Genomic DNA, 16,564 nt, shown 5'->3' on the forward strand with positions numbered 1-16,564 from the left:
CTTTGCCCAAGGAATCAGCAATATTTGTGAAACATAATGTCTTTCTTTCTGTCGCTGTCTATCTATCTTCATCTCGCACAAACACATGCTTTTTTCATTGGCCACATCAGTCCCTTGACTTAGGCAGTGATCTGAAGTGGAGTTTTACTCTCATATTTTCAGTGTTCAAACTGTTACCACTTTATCATAGCCTTTTTTGTTTGTTTGTTTTAAGCTAATTTTTTATCAAAGGTGCCAATAATTCCAGAGGACAATTTAGTCCTACGCTGAAAGAATATTCTATATTTTGTGAAGAAGAAAATTTGAATGTTTTTGTTTATCTTCACAGACAATAGGAAACTATAAAATATTAATGTAATTTATATAGACTTACTGTCAGCAATAATGACTAATAAAATATAATTTTCTAACATTATTCATAGTCCTTCAAATAAATTATGATAACTTATTGTGTTTTTTATGGACAAGGCTTTTGCTTGTATGTGTACATGTATGAAGACAGACATCTATCTTTCAGGCATCATTCTTGAAAGTACACCCACAGTAACATTTCCTTAATGTTTATTAATGCTGGAAACAGACTTAAATGTGAGGTCCAGACAGGAGATGACAAACACAGGTGTACTCTCTATCGTTGATATGAGAGTGCAGCTTCCCACAGTCATTCCCCTTTACCGAGAAGCGCTTCTGAAGAGCTTTAGGCAAAGGCAGATTAAACACATTTAACATAAACATCAGCTAACATTCCAAAACACACGACAAGACAAATGGAACAACATTTGAACAACATAAGACTTTAACTACTTAAGACTTTTTAAGTTTAATTTTAAGACTTTCATGTTCTTCTCCAGTCCCACTGGCTGCAGAGAAACTCTTCAGGTGGGGAATGAGTGCTTTGTTCATCATGCTGAAAAGACAGGTATGGAATGATTGTCAAACTCACATGGACTTTGCATGAAAACCAAAGCATACTATTGTTTTAGGGAGAAAATTAAAATGGACATTTTTTAAAGCAAATATAAACAGGTAAAAATCCATAAATAAAAACAAAAACTAAACTAGCATAGGTACCAACCTCCTGCATGGACTGAGATTTAGTCTTCAGAGGAACCCTTTGCTGTTTTAGTGACCTGCACAATCTCGACGTTAGTGAAGCCCTTGGTAACCGAAGCTCGGTTCCTTGTGCGGAGCTTGTTCAGTGCCATCTCCGCCATGCCAGCTCTCTCCTCAGCGTCATCCAGCTCATGCACTGTCTTTCTGTACTTGGACAGAGTCATGTTGGCTTGCTCCTCCTGCCGCCACACGAGAAAAACGGCTCAAAGCAGGAAGACAATTTGGACACTTCTTGTTTTGAATGCACATTGCAGGCCTGATGCATTTTATCTAAAGTAAGTTAAATAAGTGCACTCACTGCCTCCTCTATCTGTCGCTTGTAGGACTTCAGCTTGTTCTGAAGCTTCTCAACGAGCTCCTGCATACGCTGGTTGGTTTTGTGGTCTTCTTCAGTCTGGAAGACCAGCTCCTTGAGGCGGCGCTCATTCTTACGCAGTGCCTTCACTGTGTCAACGTGCCGCTTCTGCTCACTGTCAAGCTCACTCTCTAACTCCTTAGCCTGAACACAGAGATGGAGGATATCCTAAATGGGATATCCATCTATTTGGACAGTTTTGCATAGACTTCATATAAGTGGCTTAAAGTGTTAAGAAGAGAGAGATAAAGAGAGATTGAGAAAGTGACAGTGTTCATGTGAGATAGAGGGAGCACTACTGGGGACACACCCTGGCTTCCAGCTTTTGGATGGTTCGTTTGCCAGCCTTCAGTGCAAGCTCCTCTGCCTCTTCCACTTTGAGCTGCAGGTCTTTGATCGTGAGCTCATTGTTCTTCTTTATCTTCTCCAGATGTAAGCAGTGGTCTTGCTCCTGACGGAGCTCTTCCGCCATGCGACATGCCTGTGAAAGAGATTAAAAGACCCATTAGAACCTCTTCTTCTGGCTCAATCATGTTTGAATTACCTCAGACATGTTTGTGGGGATGAGTGAGTACTAACATCTGTGACGGCCTTCTTGGCTCTCTCATCAGCAGAACGGAACTCACTGATCAGCTCCTCATTCTCACTGGACAGTCGAAACAGGTCTGCTTCCATTTTACGCTTTGAAATAATTAGGGCTTGACTCTATAGGAGAGAGCATGCATTCTGAAATGTGTGCAAAATTTTTAAGTAATTAAATTAAAGTATTATCTAAATGTAATTTGTAAAAGGTTAAATATAATGTAATTATTAAATACAATAATATGTATATACAGCAACATATGTATAACAATAATAATAACAACTATTATTGTTGTTGTTATTCTGTACCTGCACACTGAGCTCATTGTAGCGCTCATTGAGGTCCACCAGTTCCTGCTCGAGGAGTTTCCTGGAACGTTCGGAAGCCTCCAGGCCGCTGCGCACCTCTTCCATCTCTGTCTGCAGCAGGCAGAGACGCCGCTCCTGCAGGCTGTACTGCTCCCTCAGCTCATCGTGATGTCGTGCGTCCTCATCCATCTGCATCTGCATATCCTGCCGAGGGGCAGGAAATAGAAAGAGAGGGCAGAGAGAAAGAAAGTATGTATGTATCTATGTATCTCATTATACAATATGATTCTTGAGGATGTCTATTTTTTCTTTGATCAAGTTTACTTATTATGGTCTATTATTTTTAAAAATTTAATAATAGATAAGTTGTAGGAACATTTTTCTTGCTTGGCATGGGTAAACTCTCATCAAGAGTTGACACTGGGGTTGTGTGTTACTTACTTTGATCTGCTGTTGCAGTCTCTTGAGGGTTTTGACCAGCTCACTGTTGTTCTTGTTTGCATGATCCAGCTGGATCTCCATCTCATTCAGGTCAGACTCCATTTTCTTCTTTATTCTCAAAGCCTCAGCACGACCTTTGGCCTCTGCCTCCAGACTAGCCTGCAGTGACTCCATTGCACGCTGGTGGTTTTTCCTGTACATAAAATCAAGTAGGTTGAGGGGTCAATCTTCATTCATTCTTCCATAATTTGGATGTGCAAATTTTTAGTTATGTTAAAGGGTCTAACCTTGTGATTTCAAACTCTTCATCTTTTTCATGAATTCTGCGATCAATGTCAGCTTTCACCTGAGCTAGCTCCAGTTGGACTCGGACCACCTTACCCTCTTCGACCTTCATACAATCAGAGAAAGGAGTGGTTGTAGTTATGCATAGCTGGGTATGGCATTAAACTTAAGTTTCCTGATCTCAAAACCATGTTAAAGAAAAGTACACACAACAGTGTTTTGACTGTTGTGTGAATCCACTGAAATACCTCCAGGGAAGCTTCAGCCTCCTCTAGGGCCAGTTGCAGCTCATCTCTCTCGACCTCCAGCTTTTTCTTAGCTTTCTGCAGCTCATAAACACTCTTCCCACCCTCACCCAACTGATCCATGAGATCTCTGATCTCATCTACACATGAAAGCAATAGACATAAGCAATCATAATGTGGAGTAATATATAAAGTTTGAATGAATAAAAGTAGTACAATTGACAGGATCATTTCCACATTAGCATGATTGCTTCCATTTTTGTATCATTGTTTGCAGAAAACTCCTAATTTCCACAATGCTATCTAGCCTCTACTTTCTTTGTTTCATTTAATTAATTTTTTGTATTATTGGTTTTGTTGACTTGAGTTATACATGATCATGTCTTATTAGCATGTGATTCTACCAGAGAGGGTCTTGTTGTCTTTCTTGACGGTTTCCAGGTGGTCAAGTGATTCTTCATAGGCTGTCTTGAGTTTGTACACTTCTGTCATGTAGGATCGACATTCCTTCTGGGAGTTCTCAAGCTCAAGCTGCAGCTCCTCACATTTTTGGCTCCACTCTGCAATCATCTTATCAAAAGTGCGCTGCTTCTTGTCAAGGGCAGCTGCAGCAGCATTGGACTACAATGAAGAGTAAAATTCTCTCTGTGAGCCAACACTAAAGTAGTACTATTAGTCTTCTTTGAATGAGTAGTAAATCTGAAATTGCTTTTAACCTTCTCCAGGTCAATAGTTAGATCCTCTACTTCACCCTGAAGCTTTTGCTTGACCTTCTCCAGGCTAGCCGCACGAGCCTGTGCTGCTTCTGCTGCTTCCTCAGCCTCCTGGAGCCGGACAGTCAGCTTACGCCTGTGGAGAAATGCTTTTCATTCAGTGTCATTACCTCAGATGTCTTCTATGGGAAAAGAGCAGGAAATGATCAGATAATGTGTTATCTGAATAGTGGATTCTGTTTAAGCCTGCTTACTTGGTCTCCTCCAGCTCCTCGGTTTTGTGTATAGCATCAGTCTCGTACTTGGTCCTCCAGGTAGTCACGTCGGAGTTGAGCTTGGAGATGAGTCGCTGCATTTCAGCCTTGCACTCCTGCTCCTCCTCCAACTGCTCCTTAGCCAGGTCGAGATCATGACGAGCATTTGCCAAACTCACGACAGCTGCACTACGAGCCTGGATTGGAAAGGGGCTAGGTTAATTTCCTACACAAACATTTTCTAATCTCCCATATTTTCAGATTTCCATATTTTGTTTTGATCTTGATGATCTTGATGTTAAAGTGCTCAAAAATGATATTGACCTTTGACTCTTCATCCACCTGTCTTTTCAGCTCATCATTCTGGGTGGTCAGTGAAGCTTTAATCCGTGTGATCTGATTGAGCTTACTTTGGGCCTCCCCAACTTCACGGCTCAGATCACTATTCTCAGCTGAGGGAAGACCAAGGAGATTTCTTTTCACATGATTCATAGCATGAATAATGCTTTTAATATTTGCCATGGGTTGGAATGAGCTGTCTTTACCTGACAGATGGATTTTGATGGCATTGAGCTCAGTTTGGGACCTTTCCATCTCTGCCAGTTTGGCATTAGCTTCTGCCAAGCTGTCCTCTAATTTACGGACATGGACCTCTGCGTTCAGCTACGTGTTTAAAAGAGTCAGTCAAACTCTTCAGTCAAGTTACAGCACATTCATTTTGTACGACAATAACTGACTATCAAACATCAATGATGTTTGATCCTGAAAAATAATGACCACAAGGGAAAGGCCATGTCACTGCACAGGAAATATTTGATGGGTAACTCTTATTCACCTTCGCTTTCTGGACTGACTCCACGGTAGCATTCAGGTCATCAATCTCAGCCTTCATGACTTGCTTGTCCTTTTCAAGCTTTATGCGAACCCTCTGGAGGTTCTCTACCTGCTCGGCAAGCTCAGCCATGGTGTCTGAGTGCTTCTTCCTCAGTGCTGACGCCATGGCCTCGGCCTGCAGTGCCACCTCCTCCAGCTCCCTGCGCAGCTTCAGGAGCTCAGCCTCACGCTTTTTATTCTGCTCAATCTGTAGAGAAACATGCTTTTGCACTAGTTCATGGGATATTTCATTTATTTGTAACTATGAAATCCAGCATAATGCTTTTTAAATATCTTGTCCTTGGACACCTACTACAGCTTTCTAATCAAGGGAACAGGAAGTTGGTGCATCATTCTAAGTTTCTAACATTCTAGAGTTTTAATGCATAGATGCAATTTCAGTTGTGCTGACTTGCCTGTGCGGCAGTGGCACCCCCTGCCTCTTCTAGTCTGTCTCCAAGGTCCTCCAGATCCCGAGACAGATCTGTTCGCTGCTTCTCAACCTTACAGCAGGAAGCAGGGTTAAACTACTGACTAGAAAACAGACTGTAGAGAATTGCACTCAGTTGGGGCAACTAAAGTCATATACCTTGGCTCTTATTGCCCTCTCTGCCTCCAGTTCCTCCTCGAGCTCCTCAATGCGGGCCTGGGGGACAGTAAAATATGTTAGTGGAATTGCAGAGGAATAGTGGTCATTTGTTTTCCTGTCGTAACAGAATATGTTAAGAAGACAAGTTTGCAGAAATGCAGGCAAAAGCTTAATGGAAAAAAAACCAACCTGATGTTCTTTGAGCTTTCTATGCAGAGTTGAGCTGAGAGACTGCTCATCTTCCAGTTTTGCATTTATGTGGTTAATTTCCATGTCCCTCCTGAAATAACAACACATTGTTTAAAACATGCGTTTTAGGTTATTAGTAATGTCAAAGATTACATACTGCAGAATGTGAAAATTGTTCTGTTCATACTTTTTGACAACCTCCTCCAGATCAATTTTAGCTCTCTCCATCTCATTGAGATTATCAATGGTAATCTTCAGGTCACCCTCTGCTTTGCGTCGGGCTTTTTCCACCTCTCCTCGTATTTTCTTTTCCTGTTCCCAGTTATCTTCCAACTAAAGAAACAGGATCCACATTGTTGCACAAAGCAAGACACAATTATTTCCATCTTATTTTCCTGAGTCCTAAAACTCACCTCATGTACTTGAGTGGTGAGCTTGTTGGTGCTTTTGGTAAGGTAGTTTACTTTATCCTCTTCTGCTTGTAGATCATCCAGAGTTTTCTGGGGATAGAAATGTGTCTGTAGGTGTCAATATGGCAGTGAATGTAAAATTTGGTAAACCAGCATTCAGCAGGGCTAGGCCTAACCTGTTGCAGTTCCTCCAGAGCCTTCTTTTCCTTTTGGAGCTTTGCGATGGTATCATCCCTTTGACCAAGGTCTATAGTCAGACCCCGTACTTTGATGTCCAGGCCCTGGATTGTCACAAGCAATATTCATTAAACGGTTTCTTTTCAAACCATTTTTTTTATTTCTCTGCATCCTTTATATCTGTATTACACCATTCCCACCTGCTGCCAGATTTGCCTGGAATGTGGAAAACATATTTGGGCTTTCACCTGTTTTTCTCTCTCTGATTTTGCCAGAGTAGACTCCAGGTCCTCCAGATCTCTCTTCAGGTCCATCAGCTCTCCCTCCAGCTTGCGCTTCTGAGCACTTAATGCAGTGGCAGCACCCTCTTCCTCCTCCAGCCTCTCCTTCATGTCCTGGATCTGCTCCTCCATGTTCATCTTCTGTTTCATCAGCTGGTTACAGCGCTCCTCAGCATCCGCTATGGTGTCTTGTTCCTGCAGATTACGAAAAAAGATTAAAACAATACTCGCCAATAATTTCCATTTGTACTGCCTCTTCACACACATTCATGGTGACACATTCATTGGTCTTGGACTCACAGCTACTAGGGCTAAGGCCAGGTCACTCTTTTCTTTGGAAAGAGTGACTAGCTTTTCATCAAGCTCTTTGATCTTTTCTGTCATTTCCACTGTCTTCTCAAGTGCAACTCGCAACTCTTCCTCCTTGGCTTTTAACTCCTCCTCCTGGCGAGCTACATGAAGCAAAGGTTTAACCTAGAAAGGAAAGACAGTTGAAGAAGGATGAGAAGAGAATAAAGAAGAGAGAAGAAAGAAGAATCAAAAGATTTGCTCTTAATTGTTTAGACTCACCTTTGTGTAGAGCTTCCACCAGCCCCAGAATCGGAGCTGAAGGAACTTCCTCACATTTCTTTGGATAGCGATGAGAGCAATTCTGAAAGAAGAGGCAACACAATGTGTGTAGTGCTACATTTTATATTTCAAAGTTTCAAATCGCTTACAACATGAGACAAGAACCATTAGAAGAGTTGTCAGCTGACCTTCTCTCCAGCATCTTTTTAAACTCAATCCTCATGAGCATGCCCCTCAGACAGCCCTGCAGCATGGTCATGATCTTAGCCAGCCGCTCATCTCGCATATCCTCCAGCTTGGCCAGGACTCCAGCACGGAAGAACACCTGCAAGTCAAGACACAGCTTGTGACATTCTGCAGACAGATATCAATACATGTGACTTATTATGGTCCAATGAATATACCTTTGTGTGTCCTATCCTGTACTCCATGTTATCCAACCCTAATGAGCCTAATATCAACTCTGATGCTTTTTTGTTGTCCACAAATCCCTTTGGGATGACATTTGGATTCAGGATGTAATACCTGTGTACAGTAATGACATTGTAGGTGTTACATAACACTGAAATGGCTTAAATATCAGCAGTCATGCACTGTATCAACACTGTATGAGAAAGGAATACCTTTGCTTAAACTCAGGGTACTGAAGTCTATTGGGAAAGCCTTTTCTGCAGATCCGGATTCCCTCCAAGACACCATTACAGGCCAGCTGGTGCAGTATTAAATTTGCATCGCAGACACCTAGCCAAACACAATAACTTACATAAGCATTCTAAAACAAATGAATATACTTTCATGTGTGTATAAATGGTGAATTAGATTTCATTCTACTTATATAAAGAACTCACCTATCCTTAATTTTAACTTAAAAGTAATGTACAGCATGTATCCATTTGATACAGTGGCAGGGAATTTTCCCTAACAGAAACATTTGATAATTGTTTGCTTATATTTACCAGGTTGTTTGAATTCATTGGGGACAATGCAGCGTACAAAATGGGGTGCCGTGCTTCGCAGAGTGCTCATCAGTTTGTTCAGCTGCTCCTGTTGGATGAGAAGGAACCAAGCAGCATAAGCACAGAACAGACATTTCTTTTTACAGTCAAAAATGACCTGTCTTTTTAAAAATCAAATTGGATTCTAGTACTCTATAGAAAGCTGACACGGTCTGGAAGGAGGATCCCTTCTTCTGTTTCTTGGTTCCTGTGACAGCTTCCTCTTCTTTGAAGAGTTGAGCTAGGAGGGACATGGAGGATTTTTGGTAGAGGGCAACCACAGTCTCATTCAGCGGATCCTTATTCTTCTCCAGCCAGCCTGCAATGTTGTATCCGACCTAGGAGTTTGGATTAAATTAACCATAATGAATAAAACCTCAATGTGAATAACAAGGACTATGTATTAAAAAAAAAAAAAAAAAAAAAAAAAAAAAACAACTCACAGTGCCAGCATAGTGAATCAACTCAAAATGCACTTCTGAGCCTTTTTTTCCACCTTTTGGTTTGAGGAAATTTGCAGATTTGCCCAGATGATTGTCAAACAAGGCCACCTTGAATGTGGCATCTGTGGCCTTTGGGAACACACATTGCTCCTCAAGGATTGAATAGATACCCATTGGCTGGAACACAGAATAAAATAATTTGGTGAAGAAATGTGAAATCTGGTGAAAATTTTGCCAGAGGATGCACTGTGATTCAAAAATGTCACCAAACGTTTTTTAACCTTTTCCAGCAAGTCAATACAGGCTTGCAAGTCAAGGCCAAAATCGATAAAAACCCAGTCTATGCCCTCTTTCTTGTATTCCTCCTGTTCCAGGACAAACATGTGGTGGTTGAAAAATTGTTGCAGCTTTTCATTTGTGAAGTTGATGCAGAGCTGCTCAAAGCTATTAAACTGTGAACAAAAACACCAGAAAATGGATCACTGTGCTTGGACATAAACCTCAATGAATATGAACAATAAGCTTAATTATCAGCTCAGCACACACAATATTAGTAGTTACCTCAAAGATTTCAAAGCCAGCAATATCAAGAACACCGATGAAAAACTGCCACTGCATTTTTGTGTCCAGTGTTTTATTGATCCTGTGAACCATCCACTTGAACATTCTGTCATAGATGGCTTTGGCCAGGGCTCCAATGGAGTATACACATTGGTCCTGGTTCTGACCTTTCGTCACAAACTCATTTCCAACTTTAACACGAGGCCTAGTGATCCCTTTCTGCAGCTCCCCAGAGTTGATCCCCATGAGATGGGCAACTTTGTCAGCCACTGAAAAACCAATGCATAGTCAATAGTTCAAATAAGATTTATCTTACCGCACTTTCTATTTCACTAGCCCTCATTGGTTTGAGTGAGCTTTAACTGGGTGGTGTGTGCATACCCTCAGTTGTGTCAACATCGGCTTGCTCCTCTCTTGGTTTTTGCTTGAACTTCATATTACCAAAGTGCATTATGCCCCCAGTTAGCTTGTAGATGCTCATTTTCTCCTCAGCAGTAAAACCCAGCACATCAAAGGCCATCTTTGAATGTAAGGTGAACCAAACCAATCACACCATGTCTTGTAATATTGAATAATCTAACTGTGGGATGTTGCTAGTGATTGTGGGCTCTTCGGCTTACATCGGTCAGCATCAGTTCTTCACCGTCATCCATGTTGTCCACAACTGTGACTCCTTGGCAGATCCAAACATACTGTTTTGGGTCTGGTGTTAAAAGGAGTGCCTCTAAAATGAACAAATAAACGTAAATGTCTTTGCAAATGTACTGAATGCTGTCCATAATTAATAGGACAATGACAAATGTTTTATGGTGCTGACTGTCTACTCCAACACATTGAATATGAAACTATAACTATATGATTAAGAAGCAGAATACAGCCAATTTTCAAATTACTTATAGTCCCCTGGAATGGGAGGAACTATGTATAAAAAAGGTGTGACTACTATTTTGTTATCCCAGTATAGATAAATGCCCATAAAATAAATTTAACCCCACAGTTATTGTTTCATTTCAAGTGTGCTGGAGTGTAAAACCACCAATAACTGTGTCACTGTTCAATTACTTACAGTCTGAACAGTATAATCTGTGTCACACATACCCAGCAGTTCTGGTTTCCTCCCTGACAGAAGTTGGTAAAAGATGTGATAGCTGCGTTCTGCCGCTTGCTGGGAGATCACGCGGGATTTCTCCAGTAGGTCTTCAAGCAAAACCATATTGGTTTATTACAAAAGATCAATGATTCAACATTATGAAATGTAAAGTGCATTCCACCCACTCACAGCTCTCGATGTCAGCACCAGCCAGCTTAGCTGTTGGTCCAAAATGGATGCGGATAAATTTCCCCTGAAATAAAAACAAAAACATTATTTAGAAATAAGATAATTAAATAAACATTATTTCACTGAATAGATTAAGACAATGTTTTCAAAGGAAGTTTTTTAATTTGCTCACAAATCGAGAAGAATTATTGTTTCTGGTGGTTTTGGCATTGCCAAATGCCTCCAACACAGGGTTAGCCTGGATGATCTGATCCTCCAGGGTACCCTGTGAAAGCACATTGTGACTATTAACAATGAGTTCTATCATTATTCATATATATAGAACATGAGAAGAAACACCACAGGCTGTGCTAATAGGCTTTGGGAACTAGATCACCTTGCAGTCTGGAGCCGGCTTTCCCCCTGTGGCACCCACATTGGCAAAGTACTGGATGACCTTTTTGGTGTTCTCAGTCTTTCCAGCACCAGATTCTCCACTAGGAATATATATATATCACAGTTAGATAATTCTGTTAAAGTTGGGCAACACGGTTTGCATGACTAAGCGCATGTCAAAAGGTATAGCTATTCTCTGTTCTTTCAGTGAATACTTACGTGATCAGCATTGACTGGTTTTCATGCTCTATGGAAGAATGGAAGAAAACGTGCAAATTAATTTGGTATTGCATTGTATTGAAGCATACAATTAATATATGTTCCACATATTCTTGCACCAGTGAAAGCAGTTGGTCATACCCATCACCATGTCATGGTATGCATTGTCAGAGATGGAGAAGAGGTGGGGAGGAACTTCACTGCGTTTCTTCCCCTTATACAGCTGAGCAACTTTTGCCCCATAAATCGGAAGCCATTTGTATGGGTTGACAGTTACACAGAAGAGCCCAGAGTAGGTCTGGGGAATGCAACAGATGACATAATTATACATACTTTAATTTAGTTTGCATAGTTTGTTAAATAGGTGAAATTAGTAGAGCATATTTGGACTTACATAAATCCTCATATGGACATAGCGTGAGCGGAGGTTGGCCAGGACACTGGCCTCATTCAAGAAGGTCAGGTCTGCCATATCGGTAGCCTGGTAAAACTTTGGAGGGTTCATTTGCTGCACTTCATCCTTCTTAAGTGTGACTATCTGTTGCCGTAAAGGGAGATAAAATAAATTATTTGATAAAGTAGGATTTTTTAATCAAGGTTTAAATTCAAACTCAATCATAAAAATGCTTATTTGACTGCCTGATGGATTACAACAGAGATTGATGAGTGATGCTATTCAACTAATAATACATAAAGAACGTACTGTATTTTTGATCGTCTTCACAGTGACTTTGTCACCATTCTCAGACTGGATGTCTCCCGCAATGTAGCCTTCCTTCTCATCCCGCACCCAGCAAGACTTCTTGATGTCATAGCACTTGTTAATAGCCTCCAGCTTCTCCTTCTCCAACGGGGCCAGGAAAGGCATTGGGTCCACATCATCTCCGCACTCACCTTTGTAGGCACCCGGCATGGTGACTCAGTTCCTCTGTACCCACACCAGCTGCTCACAGAGGGGATTTCACTCAGGCAGCTGCCTCAGAAAAACAAGGTTTAACGAGTTTGGAAAATTGCTGAACTTTTTTTTAACAATTGGCTCACGGACTGTGAAACAGGCAACAGAAAAGTAGTGAAGGTTATATATCCACTTACCAGAGCACAATATAGTGAGGGAGCACTTGCAGATGAGGATGCCTGTTCTGGTGCCGGGAGGAGCTATTATATATGAGTGGTGGCTATCCTGATTTGGTCATAACTATTAAGAAAGTCATTACCCATAGTCTCAAGCAGTTTTGTCTAGGGAAAATCTTTTGATTGCTTTGAGTAGAGGGAATTCATACCCTGACCTTTTAGGGGCTCGGAAAAACAAACATTTTCCTCAGAGAATTCATGTAGTAAGGAATAAAAAAAGACATTAAGATTTTATTAAAACTGAAATGAACAGATTTATGTTTAAAATTTTGTTTATATTATTAAATATTATTACATTATTAAATGTTTATGTTATTAAATATCCTGGTTTTCTGTTGTCGAATCAAAACGTTTGTTTTATATTAACTGACTTGTGTCAAAAAATGGAAAATATTTAATAATTAATCCCTCAGATCCTTCAACAGTAACATACTAGTCATACCCACTACCCAATTAAAGAATAGTGAATCAGGCTTTCTTTTCTTACTATGGCCTTAAGGTCTGGAATTCCCTACCTAGTGACCTGAGGACTTTTGATGATAGGCATGTTTAAAGGGAGGGTAAAGACCTATCTGTTTAGATTACAGGAAGGTAAAGACCTATCTGTTTTGAGCTTTTAATTAATCTTTAACTGACTGCAATTCTGCACTTTTATAATGATTTTTTCAAATATTTTTTTCTTTATTTTATTACATTAAATCTTTTTTGCTGTCTATGCTGTTCTTTCCTTTATTTATTATCTTTTATTTTTATTAGATTCTAATTTATTAGATTTCATTTTATTCCTGCTTATTATTATGTCCTTCTATAAAGCACCCTGTAAACCTTTTCTAAAAATGTACTATATGAATAAAGATTATTATTATGTCCATGATAATTCTGAATAAACAAATAGTTTACACACCATCATTAAAATATAATCAAGTCAAATACAGAAGGTGACACTGCAGGTACACTGCAGCTGTCTCATTAAACCAAACAACTAAATATCTGTCTTGGACATCTTTCTTGTAATGTCAGTGTGTTTCCTTAATCCTGGACACTCCAGCGAAATGCAGCTAAATGCTCTACTCTAAGCATGTGTGGACACAAGTGCTGATCATTAAGTGTTGTAACCCAAAGCTGTGAACACACAGGCCACTCTCCCTGGTTACACTGGAGATATTCTTGACAAGCATATGCGGCACTTAAGAATCCAGGCTTGGCAGACATTGGTAGTTAAGTTATATTTGACTTCTTAATATGACTATAACTGTAGAGGCTCAGCTCTGCTGGGGCAGAGCCCAGGATAATTTTACAGCTGCCACTTGCCAAGTGCTGAGTGAGTTGAATATACAAGGCAAACGATTAGAGACAGCCACTGATGGAGATTATGCCTCAGTATATCATTAATGTATTATCACCAGGGAATAGTCTTATTACTGGAATTTTCCATGTAAGATTATAGGGCATCTTTTTCTTCTGCAGTTCAATAGTAACAAGGAGTATAAGAAGCTGATATCTTGAACAAGCTTTTAGATTATTTTAATGTACACTCACCTGCTACATCCAAAAAACACAAAAAAACAACAACAAAAAACAAACAAACTAGTACATATGTTCCCTAGCCACTTTTATTTGCATTTACAGTATTTGGGAGATGTTCTTATTCAGAGTTTCATCCATATTTTTATCAGCATGGCAGTATATGTGCTCCCTGGAAACCAAACCCCTTGGTAGTGCCAACAACCTGTCTTACCTGCTCTGCCAGGTTAGCTACAGGAGGACTATTATATATTATTGTATTATTTGGTACACTTATCTCATAAGTACAGTTTATGGGTGTGTAGTTACAGAGTTAGCCATGCAGCTATTTTTTTTAAATAAATTTTTTATTTAGATCCTATCCTTTCAAAAGTAAGCTTATGGACATCAGACCATTGTGGACTGTAGGTAATTGGGTTGCGGAACACTTTTAAGACAACAGAGACACTGGCATAGTAATGAGTGTTGTGCTGGTCCAAGTATATCAGCCTCGGCAATGTCTTGTAGTTTAACATAGGTCAATGTCATTTACATTTGCAGCATTTGGCAGACACTCATATTCAGAGTGACTTACATATTTATCAGTATGAGAGATGTGGTCATTAGTAATCAAACCCATAATGGTGTTGGTAGTACTTTGCTCTACCAGTTTTACCAGGTGAGCTTCAGTAACATGTGCAGTATCAGCTGCTGTAGTCTCTACCACATCCCATACCCACATGGTATGTGACGCTAATAAAGTAGTTGGTACATGTATGATGAGCACCTTTTTGTTATAAAATGCTTTTTATTATTATTATTTTTACTTTGTTTCTATATTTATCTTCATGTAACCAGAGTATGCTAACTCTTGTGCATGTTAAACTGAAATGGAGATCTGAGGTTGAAAAGGTTTTTTCTGATAAAAATAAAACAGCTTTCACAATGGTGTAGTTTTTCTGTAACGGTGGCCCGAGTGCCGCAGGGCGCGGAGCAGAACGCAGACTCCCTCGATTTGTTGAAACATTTAGTGACAGAAAACACAGATGGCAGTGGTGGCACTCACACATAACATTAACAGTGAACGTGAATACACTTAACGCTAACGACGATGACTATAACATTTAACACAGACTATACACACAATAACCCTAGCACTAACGATATACTGACATTCTACACAAACACTAACGGTGACAATATCGAGGTGCATACTGACAGGGAGCGCGTTCCGTGACATTTTCGATGTTCAAGACATTTGTTCTTAATATATAGGTTTTATCAAATGTGAAAAGGTTTGTGGGAGGAGGGTTGGCAAAAAGTAGCATTTAAATTAAGCACATTATACAAAACAACAGCATGAGACACATAAGAGTGACACATGAAAAATCAAACTGTTACACTTTTACTTCTTTGGCATGAAAAACTTGGAATCATCATTCATCACTAGGAAAAAGGAAAAATTTACATATATTACATTTAGAATAATTATTAAGTAAAATGACTCAGTGCTGGCATAGAACAAACAAACGAATGAATGAATGCTAACTACCTAACTACCATTTGGATGACATTCCACAGTAGCCAACTAAAATATTGACGGTCCCTTTAAACATTGCTTATCAAATACTATAAGTAACTTGTCATTCCAGAAGGTGGCAGAGTTGAGCCATGTCAACATTTAAATTAGTTTAAAAATATAATAGTTTAAAAATGTGTATATATATATATATATATATATATATATATATATATATATATATATATATATATATATATATATATATTCTTATCTCTGTGTATAGGCATAAATTATCTAATTATTATTATTATTATTGTTATTATTATTATTATTATTAAAATTTGCCATCCTGTTGAAATTTGTGGTGAGGTACTACTTGTCAACCCAAGTGTCTAAATCTTTAAGCCATTAAAAATCAGTGTCTATATCAAATCCTTGATTGTATCTCTAACATTTACTAAAGAATAATGAATAACCAGCAGTTTCATTATGCTGTAATCTGCTTCAAACCTTTACAACTATTATAATGGGTAATACTTGCCTACTAATTACACCTGTGTTAACTATGAATAAGACTGAAATATCTTTAATTATGAGCTAACCCAAACTAAAATAATTATAGAATTTTTATAGTCTAAGTCAAAAACAATATCCATACTGCTGTACTGGCTGTACTACTTTGCAAGGATAAAGCCTCTATGGCACTGAGTGCTTTTAGGCTCTGGTCCCTATTACTTTGCTTTTCCAAGATATTTATATCAGCAAATGGGCTACTATATTAAGGGCTAATATTAAAATGATAAGACCTACATAATAACAATCTATTGTAATAATGCAACAAACCTACTTTAGCATAAAGTAGTGTTTACTATCACAAATTGAAATAGCAGTTTATTTGATGGTTTTCCCAGTGTTTAGATATAGGCCAACACAGACATATAATTAGGCAATACCATAATAAAACAGTAGTTCGCATAAATGCTTTAAGTAAAAAAAAGCAACCAATAAAACATTTCTCAAGGCAGTGGAAGTTAAAATTACTTTCTGATATTCGCTTAGAGGGCTGCCTAGACTTAAAGGCAAATTTCTAACCGGAAACTCACGGTTGTTGGGGGCGTGCACGTATTTGCCGTACTAGCGTGATGTCAGA

The 16,564-nt window shown here is 39.3% G+C and overlaps 1 protein-coding gene across 1 annotated transcript; it reads right to left on the reverse strand.

Moving 5' to 3' along the window:
• Positions 1-587: 587 nt before the first annotated feature.
• Positions 588-12,370, reverse strand: LOC113572293 (myosin-16-like). Its single transcript, XM_027002150.3, has 43 exons — positions 12,351-12,370; positions 11,962-12,231; positions 11,653-11,796; positions 11,400-11,556; positions 11,259-11,286; positions 11,041-11,140; positions 10,837-10,929; positions 10,665-10,728; positions 10,484-10,582; positions 10,006-10,109; positions 9,767-9,905; positions 9,386-9,654; positions 9,106-9,276; positions 8,825-9,001; positions 8,534-8,719; positions 8,343-8,430; positions 8,010-8,127; positions 7,791-7,911; positions 7,575-7,711; positions 7,387-7,468; positions 7,117-7,290; positions 6,784-7,011; positions 6,535-6,639; positions 6,362-6,448; positions 6,136-6,281; positions 5,949-6,039; positions 5,760-5,816; positions 5,587-5,673; positions 5,133-5,378; positions 4,843-4,960; positions 4,622-4,749; positions 4,298-4,494; positions 4,047-4,179; positions 3,735-3,951; positions 3,334-3,470; positions 3,088-3,191; positions 2,801-2,993; positions 2,360-2,563; positions 2,048-2,173; positions 1,779-1,949; positions 1,412-1,612; positions 1,076-1,292; positions 588-907 (listed from the first exon to the last, which is right to left on the reverse strand). The coding sequence occupies exons 2-42, from the start codon at positions 12,169-12,171 to the stop codon at positions 1,095-1,097; spliced, it is 5,835 nt and encodes a 1,944-aa protein (XP_026857951.2). The 5' UTR covers positions 12,172-12,231; positions 12,351-12,370; the 3' UTR covers positions 588-907; positions 1,076-1,094.
• Positions 12,371-16,564: the final 4,194 nt, after the last annotated feature.

Source organism: Electrophorus electricus, chromosome 2, assembly GCF_041902795.1.
Source record: "Electrophorus electricus isolate QZ-2024a chromosome 2, ASM4190279v1, whole genome shotgun sequence".
NCBI lineage: Eukaryota > Metazoa > Chordata > Actinopteri > Gymnotiformes > Gymnotidae > Electrophorus > Electrophorus electricus.